General features: G+C 36.1%; 4 protein-coding genes across 4 annotated transcripts; 3 read left to right on the top strand and 1 right to left on the bottom strand.

Annotated features, from left to right (window-relative positions):
* Positions 1-171: 171 nt before the first annotated feature.
* Positions 172-2,963, top strand: LOC124437241. The gene is made up of 4 exons (XM_046987235.1): positions 172-243; positions 388-496; positions 2,314-2,489; positions 2,561-2,963. Exons 1-4 carry the CDS (start codon positions 172-174, stop codon positions 2,858-2,860), a joined length of 657 nt encoding a protein of 218 aa, XP_046843191.1. The 3' UTR covers positions 2,861-2,963.
* Positions 2,964-7,737: 4,774 nt separating this feature from the next.
* Positions 7,738-8,713, bottom strand: LOC124436697 (transcription factor Adf-1-like). Its single transcript, XM_046986666.1, has 2 exons — positions 8,389-8,713; positions 7,738-8,290 (listed from the first exon to the last, which is right to left on the bottom strand). The coding sequence occupies exons 1-2, from the start codon at positions 8,701-8,703 to the stop codon at positions 8,231-8,233; spliced, it is 375 nt and encodes a 124-aa protein (XP_046842622.1). The 5' UTR covers positions 8,704-8,713; the 3' UTR covers positions 7,738-8,230.
* A 297-nt stretch (positions 8,714-9,010) lies between these two features.
* LOC124437240 lies at positions 9,011-11,443 on the top strand. Its single transcript, XM_046987234.1, has 6 exons — positions 9,011-9,269; positions 9,851-9,976; positions 10,129-10,171; positions 10,284-10,341; positions 11,110-11,195; positions 11,357-11,443. The coding sequence occupies exons 2-6, from the start codon at positions 9,894-9,896 to the stop codon at positions 11,441-11,443; spliced, it is 357 nt and encodes a 118-aa protein (XP_046843190.1). The 5' UTR covers positions 9,011-9,269; positions 9,851-9,893.
* LOC124436649 (protein mono-ADP-ribosyltransferase PARP14-like) lies at positions 11,439-14,009 on the top strand. The gene is made up of 5 exons (XM_046986624.1): positions 11,439-11,529; positions 11,698-11,929; positions 12,001-12,606; positions 12,860-13,156; positions 13,399-14,009. Exons 1-5 carry the CDS (start codon positions 11,449-11,451, stop codon positions 13,689-13,691), a joined length of 1,509 nt encoding a protein of 502 aa, XP_046842580.1. The 5' UTR covers positions 11,439-11,448; the 3' UTR covers positions 13,692-14,009.
* Positions 14,010-14,885: the final 876 nt, after the last annotated feature.

Genomic DNA, 14,885 nt, shown 5'->3' with positions numbered 1-14,885 from the left:
GTAATCATTGCTAGTGAGATATGACCCAGTGTAAGCAACTGCCTTATCTGCCCGTCATCAGCATCGCTGGCAAAGGGTTTTGGGTCAATTGTTAGTGAAAGAAAACGCGAAATTAACTAATTAAGAGTATCATGACGACCAATTTCTTCAGAAATTTATCGTTATTACAGTATGTCTGTGAACGCTGAATGTTTTCAGAGCGCAAGACTAATTGATCGCTCTGGCTACGTCACTGGAGTCCAGGTACATTTAAATGACGTCATACCTTATATCCCCAATCGTGAAGCGAGCGAAAGAATTCCTTGGGATTAGGAAACTTCTTTGGACTGTAGGTAAAGGTTCGATAGTTATTCTGGAAATCAACATCAACATGCATACCGTCGCAAGGGATCTTTGCCTCCCGGTACTGTAATGCCACCTGCAGGAGACTCCACTTGTTGTTGTAGCACGGACCGTACCCACCTTGGTGGTAGCCAAATACGTACTTTGGCTTCAGGTGGGTGCGACCAGTCAGTTGGGTCAACTCGTTTAACACCTGAGCCACGTTATCACCAGCAAAGAAATAGTAATCAAGTTCCCCGTGAAGAGCACCAATATAGTACTTGTCGCCTTGATAAAAACAAAAACAAGTTAACGGAGTTTTTTTGAAGGACTCGGTTACGAAGCTCGGTCAGGCTTATTTACTATGTAGAGAATTTTTAACATCTTAAATTGATGGTTATAAAGCCTTCAAGAAACCATAAAATTTTGTAATCATTGGGATCATCAGTGTTTAATTGTAAATACTGCTTGGTTTAAATTGCAGCATTCTGTCTTCAAAATGCACTTATCGCCAATGCCAAAATAAACTCCTTCAAGAAGAAATAAACGGGAAACACGCTCGTATACGCGTCCTCTCAGCACAACTAACACAAGCACACTCCACAATAAATTTAACTTTACAATTCGTTTTTTTTTTTTTGTCTATTTCTATGGCTATAATCAGAACTTTATGTTGGGCATTAATTTTTATCACACGAATTCGATTTCCGCTCGGCAAGTCTCTCGCTACAATTTTAAATATTGTATTGAATTTAAAAACTTGAACATTGCGGTCAGGGTTAGTTTTGTTAATGTGGAGTGCTTCTTTGATTTTAAGGGTGAATGAGGTGTCGGCAGTGTCGATGATTTTGAAGCAAGAGGGTGAATAGTTGGTTTTACATGAGTGAGATTGAAGAAGGTGTCGGTAGATATGAGAGTTTTTGTCTGTTGTAGTATGTTCCTGATTCTGGTGGATAAATGGCGCGAAGTTTCGCCAATGTATCGGGAATTACATCCCGCGCAATTGAATTCATATACCACCATTGATTTGATTGAATCAGGGATTGGGTCTTTGAATGAGAAAAGGTTTTTGATTTTGAATGATGTGAAAATTAGTCGAATGTCAATATCTGTACAGAAGCGTTTCATAATGTTTGTAAGTCTGCGTTGTGTGTGTCTTGAGTAATGTCCGATGTATGGTAGTTTGAAGTATAGAGTTGTTATTTTGGAATTTTCATTTGTGTTGGTTGTGATCGTCGTGTCAGTAGTTTCGGTGTCTAGTTTGAGGTTGTTGCTTTGTTTGTTGTCGAGATATCGTTTTACAGTTCTGTTAATAAAGTGAAGTGGGAAAGAGTTTCGTAAAAGAGTGGATGTGATGTTTTTTATGTCTCGTTGAAAGCCATTGTTTGTATTGTTAAGTTTGTATGCTCTGTCGATTAGTGTGCGTATAAGTCCGGTTTTGTATGAAAGTGGTGTGAAACTAAAATAGTTCGTCAGAAGTCCTGTGTATGTTGGTTTGTGGTATGTAGATGTGGTAATTCTTCGAATACTTGATGTAGGATGTAGAATGCGACATAACATGCAGATACTGCAGTTTTAACAATAAGTTTTAACGAATTTCTAAATGAAGTTTCCTTGAAAAAGCGGACTAGCCCAGTTGGTAAAATCTTTGGAGCTCCGCAACCAATGGTACTGTTTTAAAGATTTTCAATAAATAATTGAGCTGCTGTAGTTTATTTCGAAAAAACGCGTATTCTGTAATGCCATTATTTGAAATAATCAACTTAATTGATAGAAATTTTAAAATCTCTCCCTGATGATTATAGTTCAACATCTTTCCTTCAATTTTTCAGTCTTTTCAACCTAGCTCATTACTGCACCCACAACAATTAGAGATGCTTGAACTGGAGCCTTTTCCATAGCAACTTCTTTTTGTGACCCAGACCTCTCTCTCTGTCGTGTTTGGTATACGTAGCCACGATGCACATCATTAAAATTTCTGTATAATTTGAGGTGGCATTATACTTGACAATGGTTGGGCACATTTGAGCGACACAGTGCCAACATTTTCTACCGAATATCCGCTGTACAAATCAACGCAGTTTGATGTTGGTGAAGTGAAATTCGATCCTTTTTTTGCTACCGAAGCTGCAGCTCAACCGGAGCCAAAGAATTTGAAGAAATACAAGGTAAGCAATTAAACAACACTTGCAAATCTCGATGTATTGAAAGTATTTTAAAACGCAGCTGTATATTCCAGGTAAAAGTGAATCTCTGGTTCAGTCCTGAACACACAAACTGTGCCATTCACGACCATCACAGTGAAAACAAGGCTAAGGAAATACTCGAGGTTCACACGCAGGTCTACGGAGTCGGCCGCATGCAGAAGTTCCACGATGATAAGTTCTCGACAATTTACGAGGATGTCATCCTTGGTGAGGGAATGACTCACACTCCTTTTGCCGCTGTCCACGAGGACGGTACCTTCTATTATCCATGGCATCAGTATTACGCTGATACCGATTGTATCTGGATGGCTGTAGAATTTCACCCGCAGTAACGTTATAAAAAGGATCGATTTGGAAATTTGAATAATAGACTGATGGGTATAGTTGAAATGAGTTAAAAAGCAATGGCTTTTATGAAACTTAGGGCGGCCATTATTAGTGATTAAAAATTATTTGATATCGGTATACACTGCTGTCTCAAATAAAGAATCAAACATTGTAACACACTCTACTAATAAAGTAAATGGTGCAGTTTACAAAATAAACTGCTCCGACTGCCATGCTTCCTATATCGGGGAGACTGGCAGGAACTTAAATATAAGACCTACTGAACACAAACGAGGTACAAACGATGACGTAAGAACATGATAACAAATACGGCTAACCTGACGTTTACTCCTCACTTGACTCTGAAGATGACTACCGCTAAGGTTGTCGAAACTTCAGTCTACATCAATACCAACAGTCCTTCTCTGGACTCTACTAACCTTTTATCGCAAAATGAAAATAAAATGGTATTTTTTGGATTGATCCGTTTTGAGTTGAGCAACTAGGAACAATTTATTACAAAATTTAGTCAAAGGGACAGCAATGACCTAGAACCCAATCTACTAGATAACTGACTCCGCCAATATTGTATATGATGAGTCAGATATTATTTCAGACAAAATTTGTACAATAACCAACAAAAAAAGCCAAGGCGTGGTGACTAAGCTTAGCTGGCCTGGCAAGACCTGGCCACTATGCCACACAATAAATCTCATCCGACATGGTGAATAAAACAACAACAGGGAAACTATGGAAAAACACACGCAAAAAAAGAAATTGTGGTACAGTTTGAAGTGTTTTTTTTTATTAAGATTTAATAAGATTTCGAAGCAACGTATTAAAATTGAGGCATGGAAAAGGGAGATATTCTTGTTTAGAAGACAAAGAAAAAGCTAGCAGTTGGGGGTGAACCGGGTGACTCGTTAGCTCACTGAGTGAAGCTTATACATGACTTTAATACTCAGACTAAGCTTGTTTACAATTTGCTGGCAGACAGATTCATCCCAGATTAAACCATTGTTTCCAGTGCTTTCTAAAAGCACTCGATTAAACCTGCCTCCTAGCAAAACGTAAAAAGTCACGTCGTCTATAAAATAATGTTGGTATCATTTACACACAGATATATCTCTTTCTATGACCCTGATTTGCTAGAAATTTATTTATAATGGTCAGTAGAAAAAGATGTTCTTCTACAGCACTTTGATTGTTATACCCTAACATGTTAAATCTTTTGACTCTTGTCTATTCAAATTTTTACTTTCACCCTGTTGCAGCTTTAAAAAATTGATCATCTCAGTTTTGATAAAGGATAGGTTCCATAGTTTAAGTAGTTAATGTAATATTACATCTGTGCTGGTAATGAAATTGATTATTCAGCAAGATCAGGGGTTTTTAAAACTTTTCCATTACTTTCTTACAAGCATAACTCTGTTACACATTGCCTAGCACAATTTTCTGACTTCACCAGCCAACCCACTTTAAGACAGATCTACTCTATGATCCCCCTCCCACCCCCTACACACACACACACACAGTAAAATAGTAATGTTCTTCGCTCTTATGTTTGTGGCAAATACTTCTAAGTTGCAAGTGATCACTGATCAGATTTGTTTAAAGTGCTTAACCTACAGCAAAACGTAATACTCATGTGCAGAGAACACTTGGAAAAGATGACGATTCTTATCAATTCTTATGCAAACTCTCTAATGAAAGAGTTTCTTTGTGGAAACTCCGTATAAAGTTTCGTGCAGACATAAACAAAGTAAACATAGCTTGGTTTATCAAATGTTTATAGTTACCTAATGGTGGTGATCTTTTATTTATTTTCACCAAGTGTTGACCAACATCTCAATGCTTTATGTTGCAGCTGTTTCTCTTTGTACCTTTCTGAAAATGCAAGAGGAAACTCTTGGCTTGTTACAAATAAATAATTTTACATGTTTACTGCAACTACTAATCATTACTGTAAAAGTTGTTCATTTCATGACAACTCTTGGAAGGAGACAATATGTGAAAAAAATCTAGGTCATTCTTTTTTCCTTCCGTGAACATTGACAAAATTCAACATTTGGTTAGAATAAGATAAATTTTGTACATATATAACAAATTCTTATTTTAATTACAAAACAACAAACAAATGCGATGTGGTACATGTTTTGCATTTTAAACTCAGTTTTCTTCACTAAATCGGGTTGGTTAAAAGACAAATTTTGTACATATTTAACCAACTCTCTTTTAATTGCAAAACATTGCAGAACTAGTACATAATAAATATTTTGCATCTTAAACTCAGTTTTTCTTCACTAAAAGGACGTTGGTTAAAATAAGACAAATTTTGTACATATTTAACCAACTTCCGTTTTGCAGTCTATTAAAGATGTAAAACATGTATCATGCACTATTTTGCAATGTTTTGTAATAAAAGAGAGTTGGTTAAATATGTACAAAATTGTCTTATTTTAACCAACCCTCAAAGAAAACTGTGTTTAAGATGCAAAATATATATTATGTACTAGTTCTGCAATGTTTTGCGATGAAAAGAGAGTTGGTTAAATATGTACAAAAAATTTGATAATTTTCGTAAGGAGGACGGTAAACCAAACAGCTGGTCATGGCTGTTAAAATATATTCATTTTCATTACTTGCCAAAATTGATTGTATTTGCTACAGTACACAAAATATACAGTGCGTCACCATATTGATTTTCAAGCTTTGGAAAGTAATGCGCAAGCTTGAATTTTAAGTGTGCTGTGCTGCTTTTAAGAGAAAACCTAGAGTCAAGTTACTCATTTGAAAACTGTGAACAGTGTTTCTTTGGAATGTGTAATTAACCAAGATCGAGAAAGTCATTCACACGTTGTAATTTTCAGTTAACGTTAAAATATTCGATTTTGACGTCTTGTGCTAGTGTGACACAAAACAGATTTCATTTTCCCGTCGACTGCTCGGTTATCATTTCTAGAGCTTACGCTGTAAAAACGACTGATTGAATCGCATTCTGTGGAGTGAGAACAAGGATCTCCTCACCACGCTAAACTACACATATATGCACGATATAGTTGTATTCATTCTCGAAACCATAAAGTGCCTATGAAATAAAATTTTGTGAATTTTTTTTGCATTATCGAAAAATATCATCTTTCTTGATCATTTTAACATCAACCTTGTAGAGCAACTCCAACTAAAACTTAATAAATTTTGAGTTTAAAGTAAGGACATCAGCAAATTTTCTGTCAAAACCGCGCGGGGTCAAGAGGTCGTGATGACGTGTGCCGTGTGACACAGCTACTCTTTAAATCTGTAAATACTATTATTATTATTGTGACTATAAATGCCGTAATTTTGCGACGTTATAAAATAAGTTCTATGCGTCGGAATTGAATTCTGGTTTTTTCTTATGGCTCAGAACGATAAGGTCTTGCGAAATAGCAAAAAAAATTCGCAAAATTTTATTTCATAGGCATTTTAACTAAGAAAACAAATTTGTTTATTTCCGTCAATCTGATATCTATGAAAAGGTTCATGACATTAATTGACTCGTGTTCACGTAACAGGGATGAAAGAATGGCAGCTAAAGGCCGATTTATGCTGCGCGCGACAAGCGTCGCGCGTACTTTCGATTTGCGCAAGACAGGTGCGCGCGTGCTAAGCTGTGTTTATAGTTAACGCGCTTACAGACGCGTATTCAACAAAATCGGATAACATGAAGTAATGCGGTATTCTCACGATCAAACATGGCAACTCGAGTTAGAGGAGAAATGGATGACCTTCTCGATCTGGAGGAGGAGGAAATGTTGTGCTATTTACTTTTGTTGCTACAACAGAAAAAACGAAAATGAAGAAGATGGTCAGTTCGACCACTTCACGCTTCTAGAAAAAGTGAGGGTGAATACGTTCTTGTTCAACAAATGAGAGGCATAGACGAAGAAATGCATTTTAAGTATTTTCGTATGTCTTCTGCCCGTTTCGACGACTTGGCACATCGAATTATGCCTCATGTAAAGCATGCATCTACGCATTTAAGTCCTGTTAGTGTAAAAGAAAGGCTAGCAGTTACGTTAAGAATTCTATCGTCTGGCGCCTCACAACAAACTGTGGCTTCAAGTTACCGATTAGGATCAACTACAGTTTCCCTAATTTTGTTGGAGGTGTGTGTAGCTATCTGGTTGGCATTGAATGAAGAGTTTGTTGCCTTTCCTTCTGGTTCACAATGGGCAGAAATTTCGCGTGAGTTTTGGAGGCTTTGGAACTTTCCAAATTGTCTGGGCTCTATAGATGGAAAGCATGTGCAACTCAAAGCACCTCCTCTTTCTGGAAGTGATTTCTTTAATTATAAAGGAACTCATTCTGTTGTACTAATGGCTGTATGTGATGCTTGCTATCGCTTTCTAATGGTAGATGTAGGTGCATATGGAAGGCAAAGTGATGGGGGGATTTCCAAGAAAGCAAATTTGGGGAGCAGCTATTAAATGGACAACTTGGTTTGCCCTTGCCAGAGGATCTACCTGTTAGTAAACTTACATTACCTTATGTATTTGTTGGCGATGCTGCTTTTCCTCTTCATGTTAATATGATGAGACCTTACCCAGGTACATTTTCTTTTGTTAACTCCATGCACTTTTATATATATTTTCCGTTTTCAATGAAAATAATTTTCTTATGTTTAATCAAAACATAATTATTTCATATATTTTGAAAATTTATATTAACTGTTTGTGACTTCAAAAATGAAATAAATTTATTCAATTTATGTCTGTGTAAGACTCATTCAAAATGTTTTTTTCATTCCCCACAAGAATTGCGATCAAAAAAATTTCCTGGCTGCTTGTTGGCAGAGTTTCCCAAGACTCAGTAAATTGCTAAAACAGTTGATCTTAATGCCATTTTTGTTCTATTTACTCTTAAGGTAATAACCTTGACAATCCCAAGAAAATTTATAACTACCGCCATTCCAGAGCTAGAAGGGTAATTGAAAATTACCATTTCAAACAATATTTTATGAATGGAAAATTTAGCTTCAGATTTCAACTTGCCTGGAAGCTTTCGGAGAGTGTCAGCCACTGTATCTGAAAAGCGACTTTCTTCATCAATTTTCATATGTTTTGTTTCTCTTTCTTCTCTAATCTTTTTCAAAGAATCAAGTCTTTCACAAACTAATGTCTCTAAATGTGCAGATCTCTTTCTATAGCCCTTGGTCGGGTTTACCACAGCTCTACTCAAAGCAATTGTGGAAGGGGCAGATGGGTCACTACTTACTGGTGTGGTAGGTTTGGTAGGTAATGTAGGTGTTGTACACGAATTTTCACTGACATTTGAATCGCTTCTACTTGTTGAGGGAGACCATGCGGTTAGGTCAAACTCCTCCATATTTATCGTCACAAAATTTCTCCTAGTGGAAGGGATTCTGATGTTGTTATAGGTTCTTCAGTGTTCTCCTACAATCACAGCAACAACAGATGTAACATAATAATCTACTCAATCAGTCAGCCTGTCCCATATTGCATCAAATTTTTTTAATAGCGATTATAACTACCTCCCGAAAATTAGTTTCTGTGTCCCTATGCTTTATTTGATCAGACAACCAAGACAGACTGAGGAATATCGGTGGGATAGATTTGCCACCAGCATCTCCACTTCTAGACTTCATTCGTTTCTTTGCTTTGGTGTAACGATTTCTCAAATTTTTCCATTTCTGTCGACAAATTTGTTCATTTGTGTTAAGGTTTCTCGCTATTTCATTCCAAGAATTATTGGTTTTCTGAGTATCTTTATAATCTCGTCTCGAAGAATCGTAAAGATGACCATATTTTCGGACTTCTTCTGCTAATTTTTCTTCGAACCCTTCCATTGCTGCTGCCATCTTGTGTTAGTAATTGGATATTCATTATTCAGTATTGACAAACAACTCAAGAACTTCCCCCCGAAAGAAGCCTTTCAGCCAATCACAACGCGCGACAACGCGACAACTTGTCTTCGACGTTACAAAATTTTTGAATGCACGCGACGCGACATCAAGCAAACGCGCCATCAAGATATACTTCCGTTTTAGTCGCAATGACGTAAGATCTACTGTGCGACACGTCGCGCAACGCTTGTCGCGCGCAGCATAAATCGGCCTTAAATCGGCCTTAACCGTTTAGTCTTCGAGCGCACATATTGTCGTAAGCTTGCCTACCCGGAAACAGACGTGCAATTTGTCTGTTTCTCTTTCATTTTCTTTGTTACAATGAAACTGTGTAGTTCTTTGTGTGATTATTTAGTAACTGAGCAAGTGACAGTGCTTTGGATTCTTTAAATATCTTGTTATTACTAAAAGCATGAGTAAGCGAAAGTTGATTTGAAGGGTAGATTAAAAGTCATAAAATTGTTGTGCGTCCAGTGTTCTCAGAAAAATCCTTCGATTCAGTTGAACAGGTAAGAGTAAGTTAAGCGATGTTTATACATGTTCCTGCTGCTTTTAAATCGGGCTTACAGTAAATATTAAACTTGTAACGTTGTCAGAGAATACTCTGTAAAGCTTTACAACATTGATTGTTTTGCCATAACGCTTTGAAGGTCTACTGCATCTTAAACAAGCCTTAGTTTTTTTCCTTCCTTCAACGTTGTAGTAATTGTGCTGAAATTGCTATAACAATATATTATAAATGTTTGACGTTGCAGTATGTTGAAGACTCTTTGTCTGGATTGCTATAAAGCAATTGATTTTAGGATACAATGCGATAGTTTCAGTTAGATTTTCAAATTGGCATATGGCTTCATTGTTAGAAAATATTTTTCTTTCATTGCATTGTAAATCGATGCAAGTTGTGAAAAGTTACACCGGAAACCCTTCCGTATCGCGGGTTGTGTTTTACCCAGTGTTCTATTCCATGGATTTAGTAAGAATAACATTTAATTTAGTGTAGCTTATACGAAAGTGTAAATGTTCGATACGAAAACGCATTTCCAAACTAAGTTTACGTTATTTCATCTTCTATGATTATCACTTACATTAGAGATCATCCTCCAATCACGCAATTGCTCCCGTCATTCACATCAATGCCCAAGATTAAAAAGAGAAAAAGCGTTAAAAGGAAGAGAAATATCAGAAAGGAGGATATTGGTGTACCGTCTAATTTTTGGTAAGGTTTTGTTTTATTATCATTTAAGGTTCCGTTTTCAACCAGCCATTGCTGAATCGGAGATGTCTGATTAAACCTTACAGTCGTTCATTGTTGATGGTACAAATTTAAGTTATATTTGCTATACGTAAAACTAATTTGATCTTTTTCAGGCATGTTGCTCATGTCGGACGAGATGCTCCAGAACATTTTGACGTAAGAACAGAATTCATTGAATGTATACATTCATGTTTTTTGATGTTATTCGTGTTGTGCGATCAAGTCCAATTTTCACTGAACATGTTGTTTCCTAATAAAATTCCTATAGATTGGCACAGTTGATGACACTGGTCAGCGTCCAGGCCTGTCTTCAAGTAGTTCAGCAGGTACGCAGATCGTAGCTCTATGACACTCTCCCCACCTCCCCCCCAAAAAAACACACCACCCAGAGATTCCCTGTAACTTTTATGATTAGCATTTGAGTACTTAATCATCTTCCAGTACGTCATGGTCGGGAATCCTTTCTACTTCTCATGAATCAGCAAGACATCCTGATTATTTTATTTCTTTCTGCTCCATATTTTGTATTTATCCATTGAAATACGAGAAAAGAGGAATAGGGCTTTTCCAGGATTTTCAAAAAAAAATGCTATGTCTTTTGCATTAACCTGTACTCAACAAGAATTAAAAATTTTCAACAAAATTATCAATTTTCGTTTGTACTACGGATGTACAGCTCATTAAACTAAATTAGATGGAACGCTACTGAAACAAATAATTGAAGCCAAATCTGACAACCGTATGCGCGAGATTACACCCAGACACGCATGTGTAGTGTTTCGAGATTCTCTCGCCGAGTAATAATTAATTGCTACACACGCGTGTCTGGGATAAAGTCTCGCGTGTCTGAGTGTGAACTCACGGCTTCAAAAAATTATTAGGGTTTTGTATTACATGTAGCGTTCCATGTATTTTAGTTTATTGGAACAGCTCCGAATTTTCAGACTATTGTCATAAAAATCATAAAAATATCTTCCCTAATATTTTCAAGCAGCGCGACAAAGCATGAAATCACAATGAACCCAGCAAGGAATGGATGGATCCATTCAAAAATAATGTTTGCATTCATGATTTTTTTTCCATACTTCCAACAGAATTTTGTCCCTCTATTTCTCAATTACATGACCAAAGAAGAGATTTGCTTTCCCCAAAGGAGAGTGCAACTAGTGAACACAATGATGTAAGTATAATAGTGACGTCAGGCCTTTCTTTTCTACAAATAAATTTGAAGATGTAAAAATGCAAGCAGTAAGTTATAGTTTAAAAAGAAAACTTATACATCTCATATTTGAAATTACTAACACACACAGATCATGACAGATTTTCGTCTTCCGTAAATAGATATCTTTGCCAAATCTTATCCTATTGCTGGACCGTCGTATGTTGCTGAGTGTCGTCAACATCCTCATATTAACCAAGGGAATATAGCTACAATGGGCGGAGGGATGCTCTCATGCCATAACGTCATTCATGCGGTTTGTTGTGATTGGAGCATAGGAGGAAAGTCTGCTGAAGTACGGGTTGAGTCATCTTCAGTAATTTTATATTTTTTACATAATTTGATATTGGTTGTAAACAACTTCACTTTTCAAAGAAATTCTTCCTGATTAGCTTACACTATTGAAAACCTAAGGACACTGTAAATTTTATTAAAAATCATGTGATTGTTTTCATGTTTTCAGGTGTTAAGTGGACTTTTGTGGAAAATTCTGGAGGAATGCAATCGTCTTAATGCCAAATCTGTGGCGATGCCTTTGTTGGGAACAGGGAAACACAATTTTCAGGAAACTGTTGTTTTACGTTTAATGAGAGAAAAGTTCGAAATATTCAGTTCCAAATTTACAAAAAGTTTACTAAAGGAAATCATTTTGGTAAGATATGATCCGGGAGGAACACGAAAAAAGAACTTAAACGGTACTTTGAAGCATATAAATTTTATCAAAACTTCAATTGTGAAGCCACTGATAAATTTTCTGATTGTTTAGACGACGCTTCATCGCATAAAAAGCCGAGTTTTGTTCCTCTTGCGTTTGGCTGCGGCAAAGAGTCCATAACGCTTCAGGTTATGGGACGTTCCGACCAAAAAATGTTGTTCGCCTTTCAAAAAATCGACGAGTTTATCCATCACAACATCATCACAAAGAAGGTTGATCATAAAAATCTTTACGATGTTCTCCTAAAATATGCAAGTGAATTGAAAAAGATTGCAACGGATGCTCGCATAAGGATGGAATGTGAGAATGAACAGACGATTTCATTGACAGGTTTGAACACCAATGTTATTCAAACGAGCACAATTCTCAAAGATTTCATAAGCAAGCTCACTGAAGATGAAAAAAGACTTAAACGACTGACATACCTGTCAGAAAACGTTCAATGGAGTTACCAAGATGTACACAATAAAGTTATCCATTATAATAAAGAGTTGAGCAGTATACTCGAGATTGCTCGAATGCATGATGAACAAACAGTGGAGTTCACAGAATCAGATGGACAAGTATTCAATGTAGATTTCTCACAAATGAAAGCCACCAGCAGAAGGACGGGTGAAACAAAGACATTGTTGAGAAAGATAATTGGATTTAATTCTGGTTTGTAGTTTTGTTGACTTATTATATCCTGAAGCAATTCTTCCTAAAACGATTTTACAAGAGAGAAATTTCGATACAGATATCCATTTTTTACCATCTTTTCTTTTATTTAATAATTTATTTGTTATATAACGAAAACAGGGGAGAGAATATTTTATATGCTGTGACGACTCATTTCTGAAGAATGATTGTTAATAAAAGTTTTCAAAACCATGCTTGCTGACATTATAAATATTTCTTTTAAATTTCTCAGTTCCATCAAGTTGGTCACCCCAGCCTTCCGATCAAGTTGTCAATCTTGTCGGACTGACACGATCATCCTCTGAATACATCGAGATTAAAGATTACTTTGTGGCTCGAGGAGGAAGATCTGATCAAATTTATGAGATTAATAGAATACAGAACCCTCGTTTGTATTCTCGCTACCAGGCCTTTAAGAGTTCCATGTGTGGTGATGTGAATGAAATGCGTCTTTTTCACGGCACTAATCCAAACAACGTTCGTTCAATAAATTCAAATAACTTCAGCCGAAGCTTTGCAGGAGTAAATGGTGAGAGTTACATATTTTCATGTCTTACAATTATCCCTTTTTGAAAGGTCATCACAGAATATATGCATAAGTACAAACATGGTTTGACGCAAAAAAAACATTAGGCTATTTTTCTAAGAAACTTCATGAAATTTTTCGAAGTATATGAGGACTCTTTAAGACTGCAGAAGTAGATTTTCTTCGGGAAATTTTAATAATCTTTACAGTAAACAGTTGTCCTAAAACTTGTATTCTGTTTATAGCTGTAAAATATGGAAACGGAGTATATTTTGCCAGAGATGCATCGTATTCTCTCAAGTACTCTCTTCATCAGTGTTCTGGATCGCAACCAAAGATGTACATCGCCAAAGTTCTTGTTGGAGCGTACACATTGGGTAAGGAGGGACTAAAGGAGCCACCATCAAGAAATGATCCCGGTAACCCAGGTCTACTCTATGATTCTGTTGTGGATACTCCAAGCAATCCAACAATATTCGTCATTTTCCAAGATAACCAGTCCTATCCTGAGTATCTTATAACATTAAACAAACAATAAAGCAGTTTCAGGAGACTTTCGTCTCTAAATACGAAGTAAAAAAGTTCTGCAATTCTTATTTTAGTAATGATCAATTTTATTCTGCACATTTCTTTTACAAGCTAGAGACATTTCTATATATTTTTCTTAACTACAAGTTTGTGTTATGCATTCTACGTAAACATTTGATATTTACTGCTGAATTCAGTAATGTGAATATAGCTGATTTCATTTTCTTTCTCGACAACATGTCGTAGATATTTATTCTTTTCAATTTAATTTACTGTAAACTCCATTCACATGTACAACAATGTAACATTAAATCTTCTGTTGAGATGATGATGGAGGCTTAGAAAGAATTGTTTCTATTCGAATATCGAATGGAAATTGGGGTTGACACGTGGGAAGGGGTGGAGCTATACTCCTTCTAATTTTCTTTACCAATCGCTATAAATAATATGACGTATGTTGGTAGATGCTGTTTCGTCATTAAATATCTAACTACCAAAAATTTGGACAAAAGTAAACTTGACTTGATTGTCTTTATCTTGTCAATTATTCATTGGTCCTTCCTACAAATTAAAATACCCACAATCTAAATCAACCAACCTGATAAATAAATAATAAATTCAGCAAAACAATGAATATGAATACGTTGGTAAACTAAAGATTGTACACCAATCCCTCCCTACTATACCACACAGTCAAAGTGTTTGGCTTTTAGAACATCTGCATTACATAACTAAAATACTACCAAAATCATAATGTCTTTGTTCGTCCTTCACATTTTTGACCAATTCACCGAAATGATAGAAGAATAATCATCATAGCTATTAAAAAGAACCAGTGGTGTTATAGTCCGCAAAAAACAAATATTATCAAGCTGACGACACCACTTAGACGAACAATCTTCGGTTGCTAACTTTGTATACGGTCTAATAGCTACAGTCATTAACTATTTTTAACAATATATCATGTGACACTGGATGCAACGTGTATGTTATTGCTTTTATCCACTTTTGGTCTAATGCATTCAGAGTACAGAAAATAACAATTTCTGATTCTTTAGTATCCACCATCTACGTTAGGGAGATGAACGAGATGGTATTTTTGAGATAATGCATCATACACAGATTATACAGCAGAAAATGTGATAGCTCTGATTCAATGCACTTAAGTTATAAGTTAAAGAGTTTCTCTTATAGGAAAATAGTT

Source organism: Xenia sp. Carnegie-2017, unplaced genomic scaffold (genome assembly GCF_021976095.1).
Source record: "Xenia sp. Carnegie-2017 unplaced genomic scaffold, XeniaSp_v1 HiC_scaffold_16, whole genome shotgun sequence".
NCBI lineage: Eukaryota > Metazoa > Cnidaria > Anthozoa > Malacalcyonacea > Xeniidae > Xenia > Xenia sp. Carnegie-2017.
This window is presented reverse-complemented; position numbering and strand designations above follow the sequence as displayed.

Coding starts and splice junctions, on each gene's coding strand:
- LOC124437241 (XM_046987235.1), top strand. CDS start 172: ATGTCTGTGAACGCTGAATGTTTTCAGAGCGCAAGACTAATTGATCGC. Junction 497..2,313: donor AATACGTACTTTGGCTTCAG/GTGGGTGCGACC, acceptor GTATAATTTGAG/GTGGCATTATACTTGACAAT. Junction 2,490..2,560: donor AGAATTTGAAGAAATACAAG/GTAAGCAATTAA, acceptor TGTATATTCCAG/GTAAAAGTGAATCTCTGGTT.
- LOC124436697 (XM_046986666.1), bottom strand. CDS start 8,703: ATGGAAGGGTTCGAAGAAAAATTAGCAGAAGAAGTCCGAAAATATGGT. Junction 8,291..8,388: donor CAGAAACTAATTTTCGGGAG/GTAGTTATAATC, acceptor CTGTGATTGTAG/GAGAACACTGAAGAACCTAT.
- LOC124437240 (XM_046987234.1), top strand. CDS start 9,894: ATGCCCAAGATTAAAAAGAGAAAAAGCGTTAAAAGGAAGAGAAATATC. Junction 9,977..10,128: donor GGTGTACCGTCTAATTTTTG/GTAAGGTTTTGT, acceptor GATCTTTTTCAG/GCATGTTGCTCATGTCGGAC. Junction 11,196..11,356: donor CAACTAGTGAACACAATGAT/GTAAGTATAATA, acceptor TTCCGTAAATAG/ATATCTTTGCCAAATCTTAT.
- LOC124436649 (XM_046986624.1), top strand. CDS start 11,449: ATGGGCGGAGGGATGCTCTCATGCCATAACGTCATTCATGCGGTTTGT. Junction 11,930..12,000: donor ACGAAAAAAGAACTTAAACG/GTACTTTGAAGC, acceptor CTGATTGTTTAG/ACGACGCTTCATCGCATAAA. Junction 13,157..13,398: donor AAGCTTTGCAGGAGTAAATG/GTGAGAGTTACA, acceptor TTCTGTTTATAG/CTGTAAAATATGGAAACGGA.